The 18,692-nt window shown below is 39.1% G+C and overlaps 1 protein-coding gene across 1 annotated transcript in view; it reads right to left on the bottom strand.

Annotated features, from left to right (window-relative positions):
* Positions 1 to 18,692, bottom strand: part of DCHS2 (dachsous cadherin-related 2) — a 134,650-nt gene that overhangs the window by 17,932 nt on the left and 98,026 nt on the right. Inside the window, exons 15-16 of the mRNA XM_067734645.1 lie at positions 10,742 to 10,953; positions 7,547 to 7,737 (exon numbers count right to left, since the gene is read on the bottom strand). Of these exons, the coding sequence (XP_067590746.1) occupies positions 7,547 to 7,737; positions 10,742 to 10,953 (403 nt within the window). The remainder of the gene's footprint in view (positions 1 to 7,546; positions 7,738 to 10,741; positions 10,954 to 18,692) is intronic.

The following is an 18,692-nucleotide window of genomic DNA, read 5'->3' as shown; positions in this document are numbered from 1 at the left end:
AAGATCAATAAAAGTAAAAGCTGGTTCTTTGAGAAGATAAACAAAATGATAAACCATTAGCCAGACTCATCAAGAAAAAAAGGGACAAGAGTCAAATCAATAGAATTAGAAATGAAAAGGAGAAGAAACTACTGACCCTGCAGAAATACAAAGGATCATGAGAGATTACTACAAGCAACTCTATGCCAATAAAATGGACAACCTGGAAGAAATGGACAAATTCTTAGAAAAGCACAGCCTTCTGAGACTGAACAAGGAAGAAATAGAAAATATAAAGAGACCAATCACAAGCACTGAAATTGAAACTGTGATTAAAAATCTTCCAGCAAACAAAAGTCCAGGACCAGATGGCTTGACAGGCAAATTCTACCAAACATTTAGAGAAGAGCTAACACTTATCCTTCTCAAACTCTTCCAAAATATAGCAGAGGGAGGAACACTCCCAAACTCATTCTACGAGGCCACCATCACCCTGATACCAAAACCAGACAAAGATGTCACAAAGAAAGATAACTACAGGCCAATACCACTGATGAACATAGATGCAAAAATCCTCAACAAAATACTAGTAAACAGAATCCAATAGCACATTAAAAGGATCACACACCATGATTAAGTGGGGTTTATCACAGATTCTTCAATACACACAAATCAATGTGATACACCATACTAACAAATTGAAAGATAAAACCCATATGATATATATATGGAATCAGGAAAAAAATGGTTCTGAAGAACCTCGGGGCAGGACAGGCATAATGACACAGACATAGAGAATGGACTTGAGGACACAGGGAAGGGGAAGGGGAAGCTGGGACGAAGTGGGAGAGTGACATGGACATATATACACTACCAAATGTAAAATAGATAGCTAGTGGGAAGCAGCTACATAGCACAGGGTGATCAGCTCTGTGCTTTGTGACCACCTAGAGGCGTGGGATAAGGAGGATTGGAGGGAGACACAAGGGGGAGGAGATATGGGGATGTATGTATATGTATAGCTGATTCACTTTGTTATACAGCTGAAACTAGCACAACAATGTAAAGCAATTATACTCCAATAAAGATATTTTAAAAACAACTTATATGATAATCTCAATAGATACAGAAAAAGCTTTTGACATAATCCAACACCCATTATGATAGACACTCTCCAGAAAGCGGGCACAGACGGAACCTAATTCAATGTAATAAAGGCCATGTATGACAAACCCACAGCAAACATCGTTCTCAATGGTATAAAACTGAAATCATTTCCTCTAAGATAAGGACAAAGACAAGATTGCCCACTCTCACCACTATTATTCAAAATAGGTTTGGAAGTTTTAGCCACTGCAATCAGAGAAGAAAAAGAAATAAATGGAATCCAAATCAGAAAAGAAGAAGCAAAGCTGTCACTGATTGCACATACATGATACTATACATAGAGAATCCTAAAGATGCTACCAGAAAACTACTAGAGCTAATCAATGAATTTAGTAAAGTTGCAGGATACAAAATTAATGCACAGAAATCTCTTGCATTCCTATACACTAATGATGAAAAACCCGAAAGAGAAATTAAGGAAACACTCCCATTTACCACTGCAGCAGAAAGAATAAAATACCTAGGAATAAACCTACCTAAGGAGACAAAAGACATGTATGCAGAAAACTATAAGACACTGATGTAAGAAATTAAAGATGATAAAAACAGATGGAAAGATATTCCATGTTCTTGGATTGGAAGAATCAGCATTGTGAAAATGACTGTACTATCCAAAGCAATCTACAGATTCAATGCAATACCTATAAAATTACCAGTGGCATTTTTCATAGAACTAGAACTAAAAAGTTCACAATTTTTATGGAAACACAAAAGACCCCAAATATCCAAAACAATCTTGAGAAAGAATAGTGGAGCTGGAGGAATCAGGCTCCCTGTCTTCAGACTATACTGCAAAGCTACAGTAATCAAGACAGTATGGTACCGGCACAAAAACAGAAATACAGATCAATGAAACAGGATAGAAAGCCCAGAGATAAACCCATGCACATATGGTCACCTTATTTTTGATAAAGGAGGCAAGAATATACAATGGAGAAAAGACAGCCTCTTCAATTAGTGGTGCTGGGAAAACTGGATAGCTACATGTAAAAGAATGAAATTAGAACACTCCCTGACACCATACACAAAAATAAACTCAAAATGGATTAAAGACCTAAATGTGAGGCCAGACACTATAAAACTCTTAGAGGAAAACATAGGCAGAACACTCTATGACATAAATCACAGCAAGACCCACCTCCTAGAGAAATGGAAATAAAAACAAAAATAAACAAATGGGACCTAATGAAACTTAAAAGCTTTTGCACATAAAAGGAAACCATAAACAAGACGAAAAGACAGCCCTCAGAATGGGAGAAAATATTTGCAAATGAAGCAACTGACAAAGGATTAACCTCCAAAATATACAAGCAGCTCTTGCAATTCAATATCACAAAACAAACAACCCAATCCAAATATGGGCAGAAGACCTAAACAGACATTTCTCCAAAGAAGATATACAGATTTCCAACAAACACATGAAAGGATGCTCAACATCACTAATCATTAGAGAAATGCAAATCAAAACTACAATGATGTATCACCTCACACCTTTCAGAATAGCCATCATCAAAAATCTACAAACCATAAATGCTGGAGAGTGTGGGGAGAAAAGGGAACCCTCTTGCACTGTTGGTGGGAATGTAAAGTGATACAGCCACTATGGAGAACAGTATGGCAGTTCCTTAAGAATGTAAAAATAGAACTACCATACAACCCAGCGATCCCACTACAGTTGCCAGGACATGGAAATAACTTAAGTGTCTGTCGACAGATGAGTGGATAAAGAAGATGTGGCACATATATACAGTGGACTATTACTCAGCCATTAAAAAGAAAGGAAATTGAGTTATTTGTAGTGAGGTGGATGGACCTAGAGTCTGTCATACATAGTGAAGTAAGTCAGAAAGAGAAAGACAAATACCGTATACTAACACACGTATATGGAATCTAAAAAAAAAAAAAAAAAAGATTCTGAAGAACCTAGGGACAGGACAAGGATAAAGATGTAGATGTAGAGAATGGACTTGATGACACGGGGAGGGGGAAGGGCAAGCTGGGACAAAGTGAGAGAATGATATTGACATATATACAGTCCCAAATGTAAAATAGATAGTGGGAATCATCTGCAGGGCACTGGGAGATCAGCTCGGTGCTTTGTGACCAGAGGGGTGGGACAGGAAGGGTGGGAGGGAGACACAAGAGGGAGGAGATATGGGGATATATGTATGGGTATAGCTGATTCACTTTGTAATACAGCAGAAACTAACACAACAATGTAAAGCAATTATACTCCAATAAAGATGTTAAAAAGAAAATATCATCACAGCAAAACAAAAAAATATGATATTGTTCTATGTATTTGGCTCTACTGTTGATTGGTATGTAAAAGTTTATGGCTACTGTACACTGCCTGTATTAGTTCTTTTATCATAAAATGTCCCTCTTTCTCTTATTTAAAAAAAAAAAAAGAAAATCAATCTGTTAACTGGAGTTTTAAGTTAACTTCACTGTTTTATATTAATTAACCTGCAAATACAACAGTGTGTACTTTATCTTGTTAGGAAACAATTTGGGAGAAGTATATTCCTTGCAAACTTTTTACATTAAGGAGTACTTTTGCAGATTCCAATCCAAACAAATTCTGAAAGTTTATTCTTTCATACAGTCAACCTTTCCTCTTGGTTTCCACGAAACCCCCTTTTCCAGGTTCTGTTCTGATGTTTGTAGTCCCTGAATCTATCTTGCTGGCTGCTTTTGCTCTGTCTGGCCCCCAAGGGGTGATAATCCCCCAAATTCTCATTTCACATAGTGTCCTAGGTAATTCCATTTTACACATTTTCCCTGGATGAAGCCCAAGTCTAAATCCTGAATGAAGATCTCTTTCCTGAGCTCCAGATCATTATTTTTAATTGCCAAAGGAGTATCTTTACTTTTGCTCTTGCACTGGCCCTTCAAACTCAAAATGCCCAGAAAAAAAATCCCAATCCCGATCTATTCTTCTTCCCGCCTTTCCTATGTGGAAACTTTAGAAGCATTTTCTATCTCTTTCCTTGTTGAATAAATTCAACTGATCACCATGTTCCTATGGACTCCGTATCTGAGTCAACTAGTAAGTATGTCCCCTCCTCCCATCCTCACAGCTTCATCCACATAATAGATCTTTGTCAGCTCTTGTCTAGCCTAACTGGTCTGTCTGATGCTGGTTCTCTGTCCTGCAAGACAACCATTACCAGATGTCCTTAAAAATAAAGATCTTAGCATGCACTCAACTGCTTACACTTTTATATAGCCTACAGAATAGAGTACAATTTCCCGTATATGGCATATAAATTTCTCAAAAATGTGCCTGTGACCTACCAGACTCTTTTTTTGTTGTTGCTTTGTTTCATTTTTCACATCACTGACTGAGATTTTTCCCCCAGTTTTATTCAGATATAATTGATACATAGCACTGTATAAGTTTAAGGTGTACAGCATAATTTGGCTTACATATATTGTGAAATCATTACCACAATAAGTTTAGTTAACATCCATCATTTCACATAGATGCAAAAAAAACCCACGAAAACTACATTTCCCCTTGTGATGGGAACACTAAGAACCTACTGTCTTAACAACTTTCCTGTATATCTTACAGCAGTGTTAGCCATAGTCATTATGTTGTACATTACATCCCTAGTACTTATCTTATTGGAAGTTTGTACATTTTGACTATCTTCCTCCTATTCCTCCACACCCCCAGCCTCTTTTTTATAATCCCACACTCAAGTGCTTCTCAGGTGCACTGTACCACTTGTTATTTCCAAATATACCAAACACTTTCACGTGTCCATGTCCTTCCTCATGCTTCTTGCCTGGAAAGCCTTTATTCCATTTTCCATGGGGACTCAACAGACTGAGGTTCCAATCCCAGCCCTGCTGCTTATGAGTCATGTATTTTGGAAAAGACAACTAACATTTCAGCCCATTTCCTACTTTGTATATATAATTGCTTTTTATTTTTTCTCTCACAGTCATAATGAGTGTTCAATGGAGTGTATGAATTTAGCATTGCTCCTGGCAATAACTGCTCTTTGACCTTGAATATTTATGCTACAGAAAGTGAATTTTTAAACATTTAAATTTGCCTAGGGCTTTTTTGTTTCTCGTTTTTATTTAAAGTCCCTGAAAAGACTAACTAAATCTTGGCCCTAAAGTTTTATAAGACTTACATGAATATCGATTACCAACTTAAGCAGGGATAAATCTCACCCCATCAATTATAACTCAAGCAGTGGAGAACAGTGATTCAAATCCCATCTCTGCATGCTCACAACTAGACATGTGTTATTTCACAACTGTGAGTTGGAACTTATTTTATATTACTATTTTAAGTTTCTAAAGTGTTTTTTCTGTTTTGTTTTTGTAAACATACAGGTATATACTCTAAAGATTCATTCACATGATACAGTAAGAAGCCCTACTATGACCATTCACACAGGCAAGAATCTCAGTTCTACATTTACTGGCTGCCTATTCCTGGCAAAAGACTTTACATCTCTGAATTTCAGTTTCCTCACTCTGTAGATCTTAAGTCTGTTATGAGAATTCAACCGGTAAAACAGGTGCTCCATAAATGGCACGTATTGTGATTATTACTATGCTTCCTGCCATGGGTTATCAGGGCACTCAGTTTTCGAGTTCCCTGAAAACAAGAACTGTTTCATGTGTCTTTATATCCCCAGTCTCATGCTTGGTAAATAGTTTATAAAATTCAGAAATATCAGTCAGACAGAACTAAAGAACTAATTTTTCATAGTCTGTCCACTGAGTTTTCCTATTTGTGGCTTAATATGAGAACTAAAAATTATTTAATGCATTTATATTGAGTAGAATCACAACTGACAATATCTTCCTCCTCCTCATTTTATACTGTAAAAGAGAGGGCTAGAATTGGGAATATCTTCCTGTGTCAGACAAAATAGCGAAATTCAAAAGTTAAAAACAAAAGTTAAATGCTAAATGACATCTTTTCCAAAACATTCACTAAAGGTATAGCAGGCTGGGGAAAATCCTCCTATTTTTCTCACTGCCTTAAATATCAGGAAAAGCACTAAAAAGGCAGAGAAGCCACAAGGGGGGAGGGAAGGGGGAAAACCCGGAGAGGCAGGGGGTTCAAAATGTTCCCTTGCCTCGGTGACAGTGGAGACTGTGTGTGTGTGTGTGTGTGAGCATGAGTGTGGTTGCCTCTGAGTCTCTCTGTGGCAGTGTGTGCAGATTTCATCTTCTCTCAGTTCCTGCTTCTCCCAGCTTAAATTCATGAGGAATTGGAGAGGGGAGCTTTTAAATATTGGGACCAATTTAAATGTTGGAAATGGGAACGTTGAAAGTGTGACTCAAATAGGAAAATGCTGATAGGAATTAAATTTAATTGTTAATTATGCTCCATTGAATAAGAACATTGTAACAGAAAGTCATTGCAATCAGGAAATGCTTAGTTCCTGGAACATAGCAGACCTTCAAGAATCTCTGAATTTGTAATCACTCAGGTGGCAACTAGGCTGAGATTTACCTGCAGTCATCTATAGAGAGAAAAAAAAAGCTTTACACTTAAAATTACTATAGATACAATGTAGCAGGAATAGGTTATAACATATTTATACAATTGATTTTAATATATTTATATAGTAAGTATCATGACAATTGATTACACTAAAATAATCCTGAAAAAATTATACTAGTTAACACAGAGTAAGGTCTTAAACTAAACTTTTAAAATACCTTTGAAGTAATATTTTGAAATATATTAAACAAAAAGAACTAAACAATCAAGCGTTTAGAGTTGGGAAGTTTTTCAGAGTTAAATTAATCCAGTCCACCCAGCAACAGATCCCATTTTAATTGGCTCTTGCTACTCAACCACAGGAACACACTGCACTTTCTTCATATAACATGTAAGTAGTCTGGCCTAGGAGAATATTGACACTCAGGTATCTTGTATTCCTGTTTTTTCCCTCAATAGAATGTCTGCTCTGTAGCTTGTAGGGTGGAAACAGTGTGATTTGGCATTAGAACACCTGGCAGTGAGACCATGATTCATGGTTAAATGGTTCTGTAACCCTGAGTGAGACACTGCGTGTCCCTTGTCTCATTAGTGAGTGAGAAAAGGCCTCACTGAACTTCTCTGGAGGTGACCGTGAGGATTAAAAGAAACACTGTCTGGGCATGGTCTTTCGGAAGAACATACAAATACAAGGCAGACTGAAATACATGGTGAGGAAGTCAAGCATCTCTTTGACCCCAGGCTTCCCAAGTGACCACTTCCCCAGAGACAAACAAGGTTCACAGTTTCTTAGGTTTTCTTCCCGAAGTCGTCCAACTTTACGGGTGTGCTTTTACTCAAAGAGGCCTGCAGGGTAAGCACTGTGGGGCAACAAAGCAGAATAGCTGGTCAAACGGATCTGAGTCTTGGACAAACCTGTAGGCTCTGGTGTACTCATAATCCAGAACTGCACTTGCTGTTAGCACACCGCTCAGTGTGTCCATCTGGAACGCTTGTACTTGGTTGCTGGAGAGAATAGAATACTCGATGAGGCCGTTTGTCCCACTGTCCTGGTCTGTGGCAAAAACCTGTGAGGAAGAAACTCCTCCGTTAGGTAAGGATTGAATCTGCAGAATGGGTTAAGCCTGTTATTCAGAGAAATGCATTATGAAAGAATCACATGGTCAAACACACTTTAAAGACAATGACCAAAGGAATATTAGCCATGGCTGAAGCTTACATTTATATTAAAGTGAATAATGGGTGAGAAGACTATTCTGAAGATTCATTGAAAGGATTTCCAAGTAATTTTCAGTAGGAGTATTGCATGCTTTGCGCTAAATGCAACAAAACCTAGATTTAGTGCTAACAAAGTTAGGTCCTGGTGATTTATTTGATGAGTTGTCCAAGTACTAGCGTTGAAGATAAAACAAAAGTTCTGCATCACTCTCCATGGAGATATATTATTTCGTCTGCTTTACATTTTAATCACAAACTAATTCTATCAGTGGATTCAAGATCTTGTTTAAGAACAAGCTGACAGATTAATTTCTATTTATTTTTAAAAATATTTATTTATTTATGTATTTGCCTGTGCTGGGTCTTAGTTGCGGCATGCAGGATCTTTTAGTTGTGGCATGCGGGATCTTTAATTGTGGCATGCAATCTCTTAGTTGTGGCATGCGGGATCTAGTTCCCTGACCAGGGGTCGAACCCAGGCCCCCTGCATTGGGAGCATGAAGTCTTAGCCACTGGACTACCAGGGAAGTCCCTCTTTCTATTTATTTTTATCTTCTAGGCCCCTCAGCCTTGGCCTGAGCTCCCATTCCCTGTCATCTCTCTCCTGGGTGACTGTACTGATATCCTGGTGGGTTTTTGCTTGTAACTCCCTTCCTTTTCAATCTATCCTTCACACTGCTGCCAGAGTTCTCAGGGGATCCAGAACCTCATCAGGACCTCATCAGAGGGCACACACCAGCTATTTGGTACAGAAAGGCAGCAACAGACAGCTCCCTTCGAGATCACAAGGAAGAGAAACTTATCTGCATACCATCAGAATAAAGTCCATCATGTCCCCTAGGCCGTACACTTAAATGAGTTACAGAGAGTAGGCCTCCCAGGAGGCGTATCAGTTAGGGTCTTTGGATGCCAGCAACACAAATCCACTATGGCCAACTTCATCAGGAAAGAAACATAGCAGAAAGACAGCGCCCAGGTGAAGCACAAGAACCTGAACAGCTCTAAGGCACAGCTTCTTTGAGCTGTTGCCATCAAGACAAATCACCCCTACTATGTCTCTGTCTGGTGTCCTACCACCCAAGATTCAAATTCCAGGGAGAGAAAGTCTCTATGGGACCGAGGCAGTTGACAGCACCTTGTGTCAGGGTGGGGTGGGGGGGGGAGGTCACCACTTTGACTGACAGTTCCATCAAGACTGCACCTGGCAGAGGAGGGTCAGTTCCTAAAGGGAGTTTGTGGGGCTGCAACCAAAAGGAGGGTGTGTAGGCAGTGTGGTAGCAAAAAGCAAGAACTCCAGAGCCTTCTACATTCCTGTCTATCTGAACAGGATACAGGCAAATGGCAGTTCTAGTTTCCTGGAAACTAAATGATCTAAAAATACGAAGAACAAAGTTCCTTGTATCCGTCTCTGACTGGGCCTTCTCGAAGGTTTTATCACCTGAACCACTGGCAAGTCAGGCTGTCTCCCTGTCGGGTGTACATGGGCTTTAATGGGACCCTCACCTTCACATATTCCACATGAGTGGTCTATCTCTGTCCAGGTTAGCATGTGCGACAAAGCATGATGCACCAGCTCCCCAGGGAGGAGTCCTCTGTGACCAAGCAGGTCCCACAGTGGCGCTGGAGGCATCCATGATCCCCGCTGAACAGGCATCACTGGGGGTGCGGGGGCTGAACAAGAGAACGCCTTTACCTCCTCACCTTCCTCTCAAGCATCTCTGTCATGGCTAGAGTAAAGGTGCAGCACTTCTGGAACAGGCTGGAACCTGGAGCAATTAAGCTCCAATCATACAAAATAAATGGGCAGAAATAATGTAGGAAATCCTGGGAATCCTGGACCATGTGGGGAGCACAGAGCTAAAACTCCAAGACAGCTGAGCCTCTACTGGTCTTGTTTGCACCGTCAGAGGCGAACGTGTGCATCTGAACTGGGCAGGAATCAAAGGAAAGTGTCTCTATATGTTCAGGTGAAGGTAGCTGCACAGTAACCTAGGGGATCACCTGGATCCCTGCCTCCATCTACCACAGAGAGAAAGTCATGCGGTGCTGGGTCATGGGAGTGGGGTTACAGAGGCCAAAGGGAATGTCCCACTAGGCTGCTGACTGTCAGGATGGGGGTTTATACCCATTTCCTGTGCAGATTCCCAAGAGCCTGTAGGTGTTGTAATGTCCAGGTTCTTGAATTCAAAACATCGGTTCAACCTTGAAGGGAAAGGTGAAAATGGGCACCAGTCCCCGAAGCAGGTAGAGTCTATCAAGGATGGGTGGGTTTGGAGCCTGAACAAGAAGACTGCCATGTGAACAGACCCTCTTTTTTCAGAGCATGGGGCTTGGTCCCAAGATAGGGCTGGGCTTGAAACAGCAGATCTATGACTTTCACATGAGACACCTGCAAATCCAAACCAGGGGCCCCTTCCATGTGTCTGTGCTGCTGCCATGCTCATCTGGCTGCAGCTCCACCTGGCAAATGCCTGCTTACCCTTTAAGACTGAGTGCAAACCTCATTCTTCATGAAGACTGACACTCTCCTCCAGGAACAGTCTGTGCCTCCTCTTTTCTCTCATGACATGCAACATACACTTCTATTATAACATTAGTGATTTGCATTTAAATTGTATACTTAGTCTTCTGACTTCCCCACTGAATTGTACACATGTGTAAGGTGAGCTGCTTTTTGTGCCCCTCTAGATTCCCTGCTAGTGTTCTACGGGGGTCCTAGAGAAAGCAGGTGGGTCTAACCGAGCACGAAATGGATAGGGGAAGGAGAGTGAGCTCAGAAACTGCAGACTTCCTTCAACCTAAAGTTCCATCCAGTGCATCAAATATTGTATATGCCAAGGAAAGATTTAAAATTTAATTCACACTACCCCACACACAACACATTTCTGTTACCTGTATGATGTGAGCATCGTAGAACTGGCCCTCAGACACTGATACTTGGTAAATTCTTTGTCCAAAGCATGGTGGATGATCGTTCACATCTTGGATGAAGACTGCTACTTTGCTGTAGGCTCTATGCTCCCTACTTTCAGCTAAAACGATGAGCTGAACTTCATTTCTGACTTCAAAATCCAGAAACTTGGGTTCTTGCACAGTGAGTTCTCCTAGTTTTATTTCCAGAGAGAGAAAAAAAAAAAGGAAAATTATTTTATTTTATTTTTTATTTTTCGGTACACGGGCTCCTCACTGTTGTGGCCTCTCCCGTTGCGGAGCACAGGCTCCAGACGCACAGGCTCAGTGGCCATGGCTCACAGGCCCAGCCGCTCCGCGGCATGTGGGATCTTCCCGAACCGGGGCACAAACCCGTGTCTCCTGCATCGGCAGGCGGACTCTCAACCACTGCGCCACCAGGGAAGCCCAGAAAATTATTTTATTTAAAAAGTCTCAAATCACCTTTGACCCATATGCTCACACGCTTACCTGTCCCTCAACTCCTCCCACTGGCTGAGCCCCCTTTCCTAGTGCCCGGGGTCATTGTGAAAAAAGGTGAGAACAGGCAGACATTTACACGGTTCAGACATGCAGGAGGGAAAGAAGCCATGAGTATCTGAAATCTGGGCGCTTTCTCTTAAGTCATCTTTCTGTCTCCATATTTAGCCCATGTCTGCAAAGTCCACCTTTCAAACATCTCCTGAATCCACACTCTCCATTTCCTGCTGCTGCCCTCCTCCAAGCCACCAGCATTTCCCACCTTGTCCCCTGTGTTAGTTTACTTAATTGGCCTCCCCACTCAACCAGTTCCCATTCTGAATTAAATAATAAAAAACAACACTGTGACTGTCCTGCATAAAACCCTTGATTGGCTTCCACAGCAATTAAGATGAAGTTCAGCATTTTTAGCCTCCCCAGGACCACCTGCTCCAGCCTCTCCCACCTGAGAAATCTCATTCTTCTCTTTCTCCCCTTTGCTCTGTCTGCTCTGTCTGTAAGACTCATACATGTTCTGTTCCTCAAACGCTCACTTCAGAGTTGTCCTGCAGGCTTTTCCATCCACCTGGAATTGTCCCCACTTCTGTATATCCTCAGGGTTCTTTCCAGACCACCCAGCCCTGTACCATCACCACGTCTGCCCCCAACAGACTCTCCAAAAGTGCCTGCAGGGCCTTTGCTCACCTAGTTCTGCCGAGTTATTCCTCTTGGTTTAGAAGATTCACAAGGTGAGGATGGTTATGTCTTACATCACCATCTCCCAAATCCCTAGCTCAGGTTCTGGCACATGGGAGCACCCAGTAATATTTGTTACACCCCCAGGTAACAAGTAGAACCAGGTGAGGGAAACTGAGCCTTGAGGTTTATGCCCTACACAGGTTTTTCCCCAGACTAAGAAAATTCCTCCCCTGATAGAATTCCCTTTTCTAGTTTCTACTCTGTTTTGTTTCTTCCCTTTTGCAATTAAATTTCTTACTGAATTGATTGTTATTATTATTCCACTGTCATGATTTACTTAGCTCTCAATGTCAGAAATTCCGTCGAGTGGAGTCTGCTGAAGTGCGTACTGATTTGGAGTTTGAGAAACCTGAAACCAAGCCTAAACCCTAGCCCTGGCTGCTTCATTTAGGTAAAACACCTAGCTCCCCCACTACTAAGCTTGTGACCTGTAGTAAGTGACTCAGCTTCTGTCGAGCTGAGTCTCATCTTCTGTAAAACGGGGATATGAATAATGGCTCCATAGTGTTGCTGGGAGAGTGACACAGTGCATGTGTCTCTCACGCCCTCCATCAGCAGATACAGATTTAATATCTGTATAAGCTCTGAATGTAGAAGGAGAACATTTAATAGCTATGGACTATTAAAATTTGCTCTTCTGGTGAAAGAACCTGTACAGTTTCTGGAAATATGACCTGGAAGCCACAGTTCTGATTGCTCTATCTGAACCAGTTCCCCTAGAGAACCAACGTAGGCCAAGGAAACTTCAGGCTATCATGTACCTACCTGGATGCTAATAGTAATTATATCCTGTTCTAATAAGTCTAACTTTGGCATTGAGTGTTTTGGGGGGATTTTATTGCTTCTGTTATTAAGAAAAAATAAATATTTATATACTATATGAAGAACTCACTATACTGCCAAATTTAAAACTTCATAAATTCACTTTCATTTATTGTCATCAGATTTAGTTGTCCATTCAGAAAACCAAATTACTTTTACAAACCATGGCCTGATGTTACCAAAACCCCTCTTAGCAAATTTAGAGTAGATTTAAGGATTGGCAGCTGAAGAATCATTAAAATGCATGCTGATGAGCTGCTAATGAAAGAATATGGTTTTTAGAAGTCTCTGTGGAACAAGAGCTGAGCAGAGAAGCCCCAGTCTAGGTGGACCCAAAGCTCTCATCTGGAGCTTTGTCTCCACCAAACAGGGCATTCAGCTTGCTACCATGTTCTGTTACTATTAGTAAAGAAAAATAAAGTGAAACACAACACTAAATTGCCAGTGTCACTTAGTAGAAAGTGTGCCAATTACAGTGCAGATCAAAGTGGATTTTCTAATAAAAGGCTTGTGTTTAGGCTTTGATAATTGGAATTTTGCACTTGGAATGCATCTGCAGTTCTAATGCTTTCCTTGCTTGGTTTTTATTTTTGACATAATAATTGGCACATGCTGTGAAAGTTGTGCAAATAGAAAAGACAATAACCAGTCTGTGAGATGATTCAAGGCTGGCACACCTACTAGATCCACAATTCGCCTTGGATGATCTATGTATATTTTTCTCAGAGACATCGAGGATTTACTGTCACCAGTGAGATGAAAGTACTACTGGGCTCTGTCTAATATATGGGCAGAAGTCCATGCTTTCCTTAGACTAACAGGCTCACAAATACCAACTTTTTGTTCATTCTTATATGTTAGCATGCCAGTTATTTAATAACTTGAGAAGAAAATTGTAGTAATATTTTCCTTCTGATATATGGACTTGTACAGCTTTTGTCCAAGTTTTAAGTACACATCAAAATGAGATTTAGATTCTTCAAATACTCAGTGTTTGATAGCATAAGTGAGTTACTTCAGTCAATTACAAACTGTGCGCACATATATGTATATGCCCAAAGCAGAACGTGATAAACATTTATGTTATCCAAAAGCTTTTAAACTCTCTGCTCTAAAGCTACGTCCTTGAAACACTGAAAGTTTGATCATTTTGTTTTATGTTAATCTACCAAATAATGGAATGAAAACCACCATCTGTTATTTACATAGACGATGTTAGTCAAATAGTCAAGCTCCAAAATTCCTTCTGGTTTAAACAGTGAGTAGTAGATGTTTTTAAGTTATAGTGACAAGAAGTTTAGATGCAAAAGTAAACCTGTGGTTTGTGACTATGGAACAGGGCACACTCGGGCACAACTGGACAGAAAACAGTTCTCATCAGAGAGCCATCTAATCATAACTTACTAAACCAATAACTAATAAAATGGTTTTCTCGCATTTTACCCTGTTTACACTGCAACATTAGAGATCAAGTTTACTGATTTGTCATACATACCAGTTTTCTATTTTAACTGTCTTATGTTTTAAAAAATATACATTGATAAAACCTGTGTTAGATGCCTTTAGACACAAATTTAATGATTATGTGTCAGGAAAGATGAATTTAATATCATAATTAAAGATTCTTAGAAATGTTTCCTGACAAAAGTATGGTAAACTACAGACTGGGACAATCCTCATCATAAAAACAACTAAAATGCTTGATAAATTGTAAGTGTGTGTGTGTGTTTGTTGAAATGCATTACTGAGTTGCTACAGTAGTAAGGAATCCTCAGAGGAAAAAAAAATAAATGAAAACAGTCATTCAGGGAGGCAAGCAAGCACTAAAATCTTGTTTTTGTTCTAAGGGTTTTTAACATAACCTCTTCCTTGAGATTCACTTCTGATAACTGCACAGGGTGCGGAAAACAAGGGAAGAAGCCTGAACCCACAAAAGGTGAAAGATCCAATAGGAAAACCAAAACAAAGCTGTAAACCTAAAGGCTACATATGTTCCAAATTAGTGGTCAATATCAAAAAAAATTAAAAATGAATGCACAGAAACTTGCTTTTCTTGACCTTGATGTCAGATGAAAGAGAGAAAAAGTCTCTGCTGAGAATTCATTAGCTTAAACCTGAATTTATGGTAGCTATACTATCATATATATATATATATATATATATTTAAATTCCCCAAAATTAATGTAAGCCATTACATCAGCTTTGCTTGATGAGTGTCTAGGTGATTTGCAGAATCAAAAACACATCCTCCCTTTAGGGAAAAAATTCAACCCAGGCTTCAAAGAATCCTCAAAGAAAAAGTTTCCAGGACAATGGAGTAGCTTATAGTTAACAAGCACAAAAATCACAGAGAAGCAAGGCACCATGAATGACAGCCAGCAAATCCATAGATAGCAGAATAAATCTTCAAAGACTTAAGATGCAGAAATTATTGGACACAAAATATGTAATTATTAAATATTTAAATATATAAAAAAGAAGGTTGGAAGCATTAGCAAGGAACAAAAGGTTATTTTTTTAAAACACCCAAAAAGAGTTGAAAAAGAACCCAAGATAACCTCTGGAAATGAAAAATATAGTTCCTTAGGCTGAAGAGAAGAGGCAAACAGACATGAAAAATTTGAAAAAGATGTAGGAGAGAGCGATATGACCCCAATATTTGTCTAACTGGAGTTCCAAAGAAAGGTACAAATAAGTGGTATTTAGATCAACAGCTGACTTCTTAATGCAACAAGTGGAAACCAGAAGACAGTAGGGTAATATCTTAAATATGATAAGAGAAAATAACTATGAACCTGGAATTCTAAACCCAGCAAAAATATCTCTTAAAAACAAGTATTAAAGACTTTTTTAGACAACTAAAATGTGAGAGAGTTTACTGCAACAGACTCTCACAAAAGGATGTACTTTAGGTAGAAGTAAAATGATTCCAGAGGAAAGTCTGAGATGGAAGAAAGAACAATTAGCAAAGAGAGTGCAAAGAAGCAGGTAAATTTTAAAATATTAATAATGCTTAATCTGAAAGAACTAAAATTGTGGTCAAAAAAATCTTATAAATTGGAAAAGGGATATTAGAAGATAAAGAATTCTAAGTCTCGTATATTATTTAGGAGCATGATATTGATTAATGTTAGGCTTTAATTGTAGATGTCAAAATAGCTAGGCTAGGGCTTCCCTGGTGGTGCAGTGGTTGAGAGTCCGCCTGCCAATGCAGGGGACATGGGTTTGTGCCTCGGTCTGGGAAGATCCCACATGCCGCGGAGTGGCTGGGCCCGTGAGCCATGACCGCTGGACCTGAGCATCCGGAGCCTGTGCTCCGCAATGGGAGAGGCCACAACAGTGAGAGGCCCACGTATCGCAAAAAAACAAAACAAAACAAAACAAAAATACCTAGGCTAACCATTAAAAGAAAGAAAAAACTATATAACTTCCAACAAACAGAGAAAAATGGTCATTCCCAGATGATTGTATATGTTGAATGTTCAGAAAAATATCAGAATCAATAAGAGTTTATAAGTTTGCTAGATACAAAATTAAAATATAAAAGCTAATTTCAAGTGTACACACCAACACTGTCAGAAAAAGCATTTTTGGGGACTTCCATGGCAGTCCAGTGGTTAAGACTTCACCTTCCAGTGTAGGGGGTGCAGCTTCGACCCCTGGTTGGGGAGCTAAGATCCTACATGCCTTGCAGCCAAAAAACCAAAACATAAAACAGAAGCAATATAGTAACAAATTCAATAAAGACTTTAAAAATGGTCCCTATCAAAAAAATCTTTAAAAAAAAATAGAAAAAGCATTATTTTCATTTACCTCAGCAAGAAGTATAAAATATTTAGACTAAATCTAGCAAGAAATATGCTATAGAAAAAACTTTATTACAATTATTAAAGAAACAGTAATTTTATTAAATTATTAACAAGTAATTGGTGTGATTTTCCATATTATTCCTAGATTCAAAGATAATACTGTAAAGATACACATTTTCCCCAAACTGGTATTTAGAATTAATATAATTCCAGTAGAAATTCCAACAACCTAAATGTCCATTGGTGGATGAACGGATAAAGAGAATGTGGTGTATACCTACAATGACAGATTATTCAGCCTTAACAAAGAACATCCTGCCATATATGACCTGGGTGAACCTTGAGGACATATGTTTAGTGAAATATGCCAATCACAGAAAAAAGAAATATTACTTGATTCCCCTTATGTGAGGTATCTAAAGTAGTCAAATTCAGAAGCAGAGAGTAGAATGGTGGTTGCCAGGGGTAGGGGCACGGGAAACAGGAAGTTGCTGGTTAGTGGGAAATGAAGCCTCATTCAAGATGAGCAGGTTCTAGAGCTCTGCTGCACAGCGCCATGCCTATGGTTAACATACAGTTTTGTGCACTTAAAATGTGTCAAGAGAGTAGATCTCATGTTAAACGTTCTTACAACAATTTTTTTTAAAGTCAATCAAGAAAAGTTTTCATAGATGATTATTACCTACAATGCATAGCTATGCAGGACTTTGTGAGATTTAAAAGAAGGACACTTTGGCCTGATGATTAAGTTATTTAAATTCTAGATTGGAGCTATATGATTTTTTTTGAGATTTGTTGTTGTTGTTGTTGTTAATTAGGGTAAGGTTCCACCTGAAATCAAATGTGTATGCCATAGTTATATGGGTTACATGCATGAAGGTGTGAACAGCTGTATATAATCCCAAAATTCATGAATAAATATCCTTTCCATGGAAAAACAATCCCAATAGGCGTGTGTGTGTGTGTGTGTGTGTGTGTGTGTGTAAAACTTAACAAGTGGATACAATGCTTTATATTAGAGCCAGATAGACAATAACAGCTAATATACTCATGAGGAAGAATCTGAAGATGGGGTAAATATTGTAGGGTTGCTGCTTCCTTGATATGAAGATTTATAAAGCAAATGTAATTAAGACAGTGTGGTGTCAATGTGTGGATAGACAAAGAGAAGAATGGAGAAGAGTCGAGAGTCCAGTAGAGTCAGGAAGCATGATGTACGACCATGCTGGTACTGTAGATCACACGGTAATAAGGCCATTGGAATAACTGGGAGTCCTGGTTGAAAAACAAGAAAGGAAAAGGAAAGGAGAGAAGAGGAGAGGAGAGGAGAAGAAAGGAAAAGAAAAAAAGAAAAGCTATCTCTAACTCACATAAAACACAAAAATCAATCCTAGATTCACTAAAGATGTAAATGTGAAACACAGGAAAACTATAAAAATTTTAAAAGACAATGTGAGAATATCTTCATGATCTCACGGTGGGGAAGAATTTCTTAAACAGCCTACAAAAAAGGCAAATCATAAAATAAGACTGATTCATTCTAACGTTAAACTCAGAATGTGCCTTAATGAGAGTGAAAGACAAGTCACAAATTATTAAAAAAAAATTGTAACAAAAAACAAAGGATAAACACTAATAAAAATATATTAAAAATCCTTACACTTCAACAAGTAAAACACAAAAAACTTAGCAGAAAAATAGGCAAAAGATATTAATATGCATTTCACATAGAAGAAAACAGAAATAGTCAATAAACTATGAAAAAATGCTCAAATATATTCGTACTAAGGGAAATGTAAGTTACAACCACAGTGGGATAACATTTCACACCCACCAGATTGTCAATAGAAAGTAGGACATGGACAACTGTGACAGTTCTCATTCAATGCTGGTGGAATATAAAGTTGGATGAACCACTTCATAACACAATTTGGCACTATCTGTATAGCTGAACATAGGCACCCTCTGAGATACATGCCCATCCTACACTCTAGGGCCTACAGAACTCCTTACATGTGCACCAGAAGACACATGCAAGATTGTTC

Source organism: Pseudorca crassidens, chromosome 4 (assembly GCF_039906515.1).
Source record: "Pseudorca crassidens isolate mPseCra1 chromosome 4, mPseCra1.hap1, whole genome shotgun sequence".
Taxonomy (NCBI): domain Eukaryota; kingdom Metazoa; phylum Chordata; class Mammalia; order Artiodactyla; family Delphinidae; genus Pseudorca; species Pseudorca crassidens.
The sequence above is the reverse complement of the archived record's forward strand: the minus strand, read 5'-3'. Positions and strand labels throughout refer to the sequence as shown.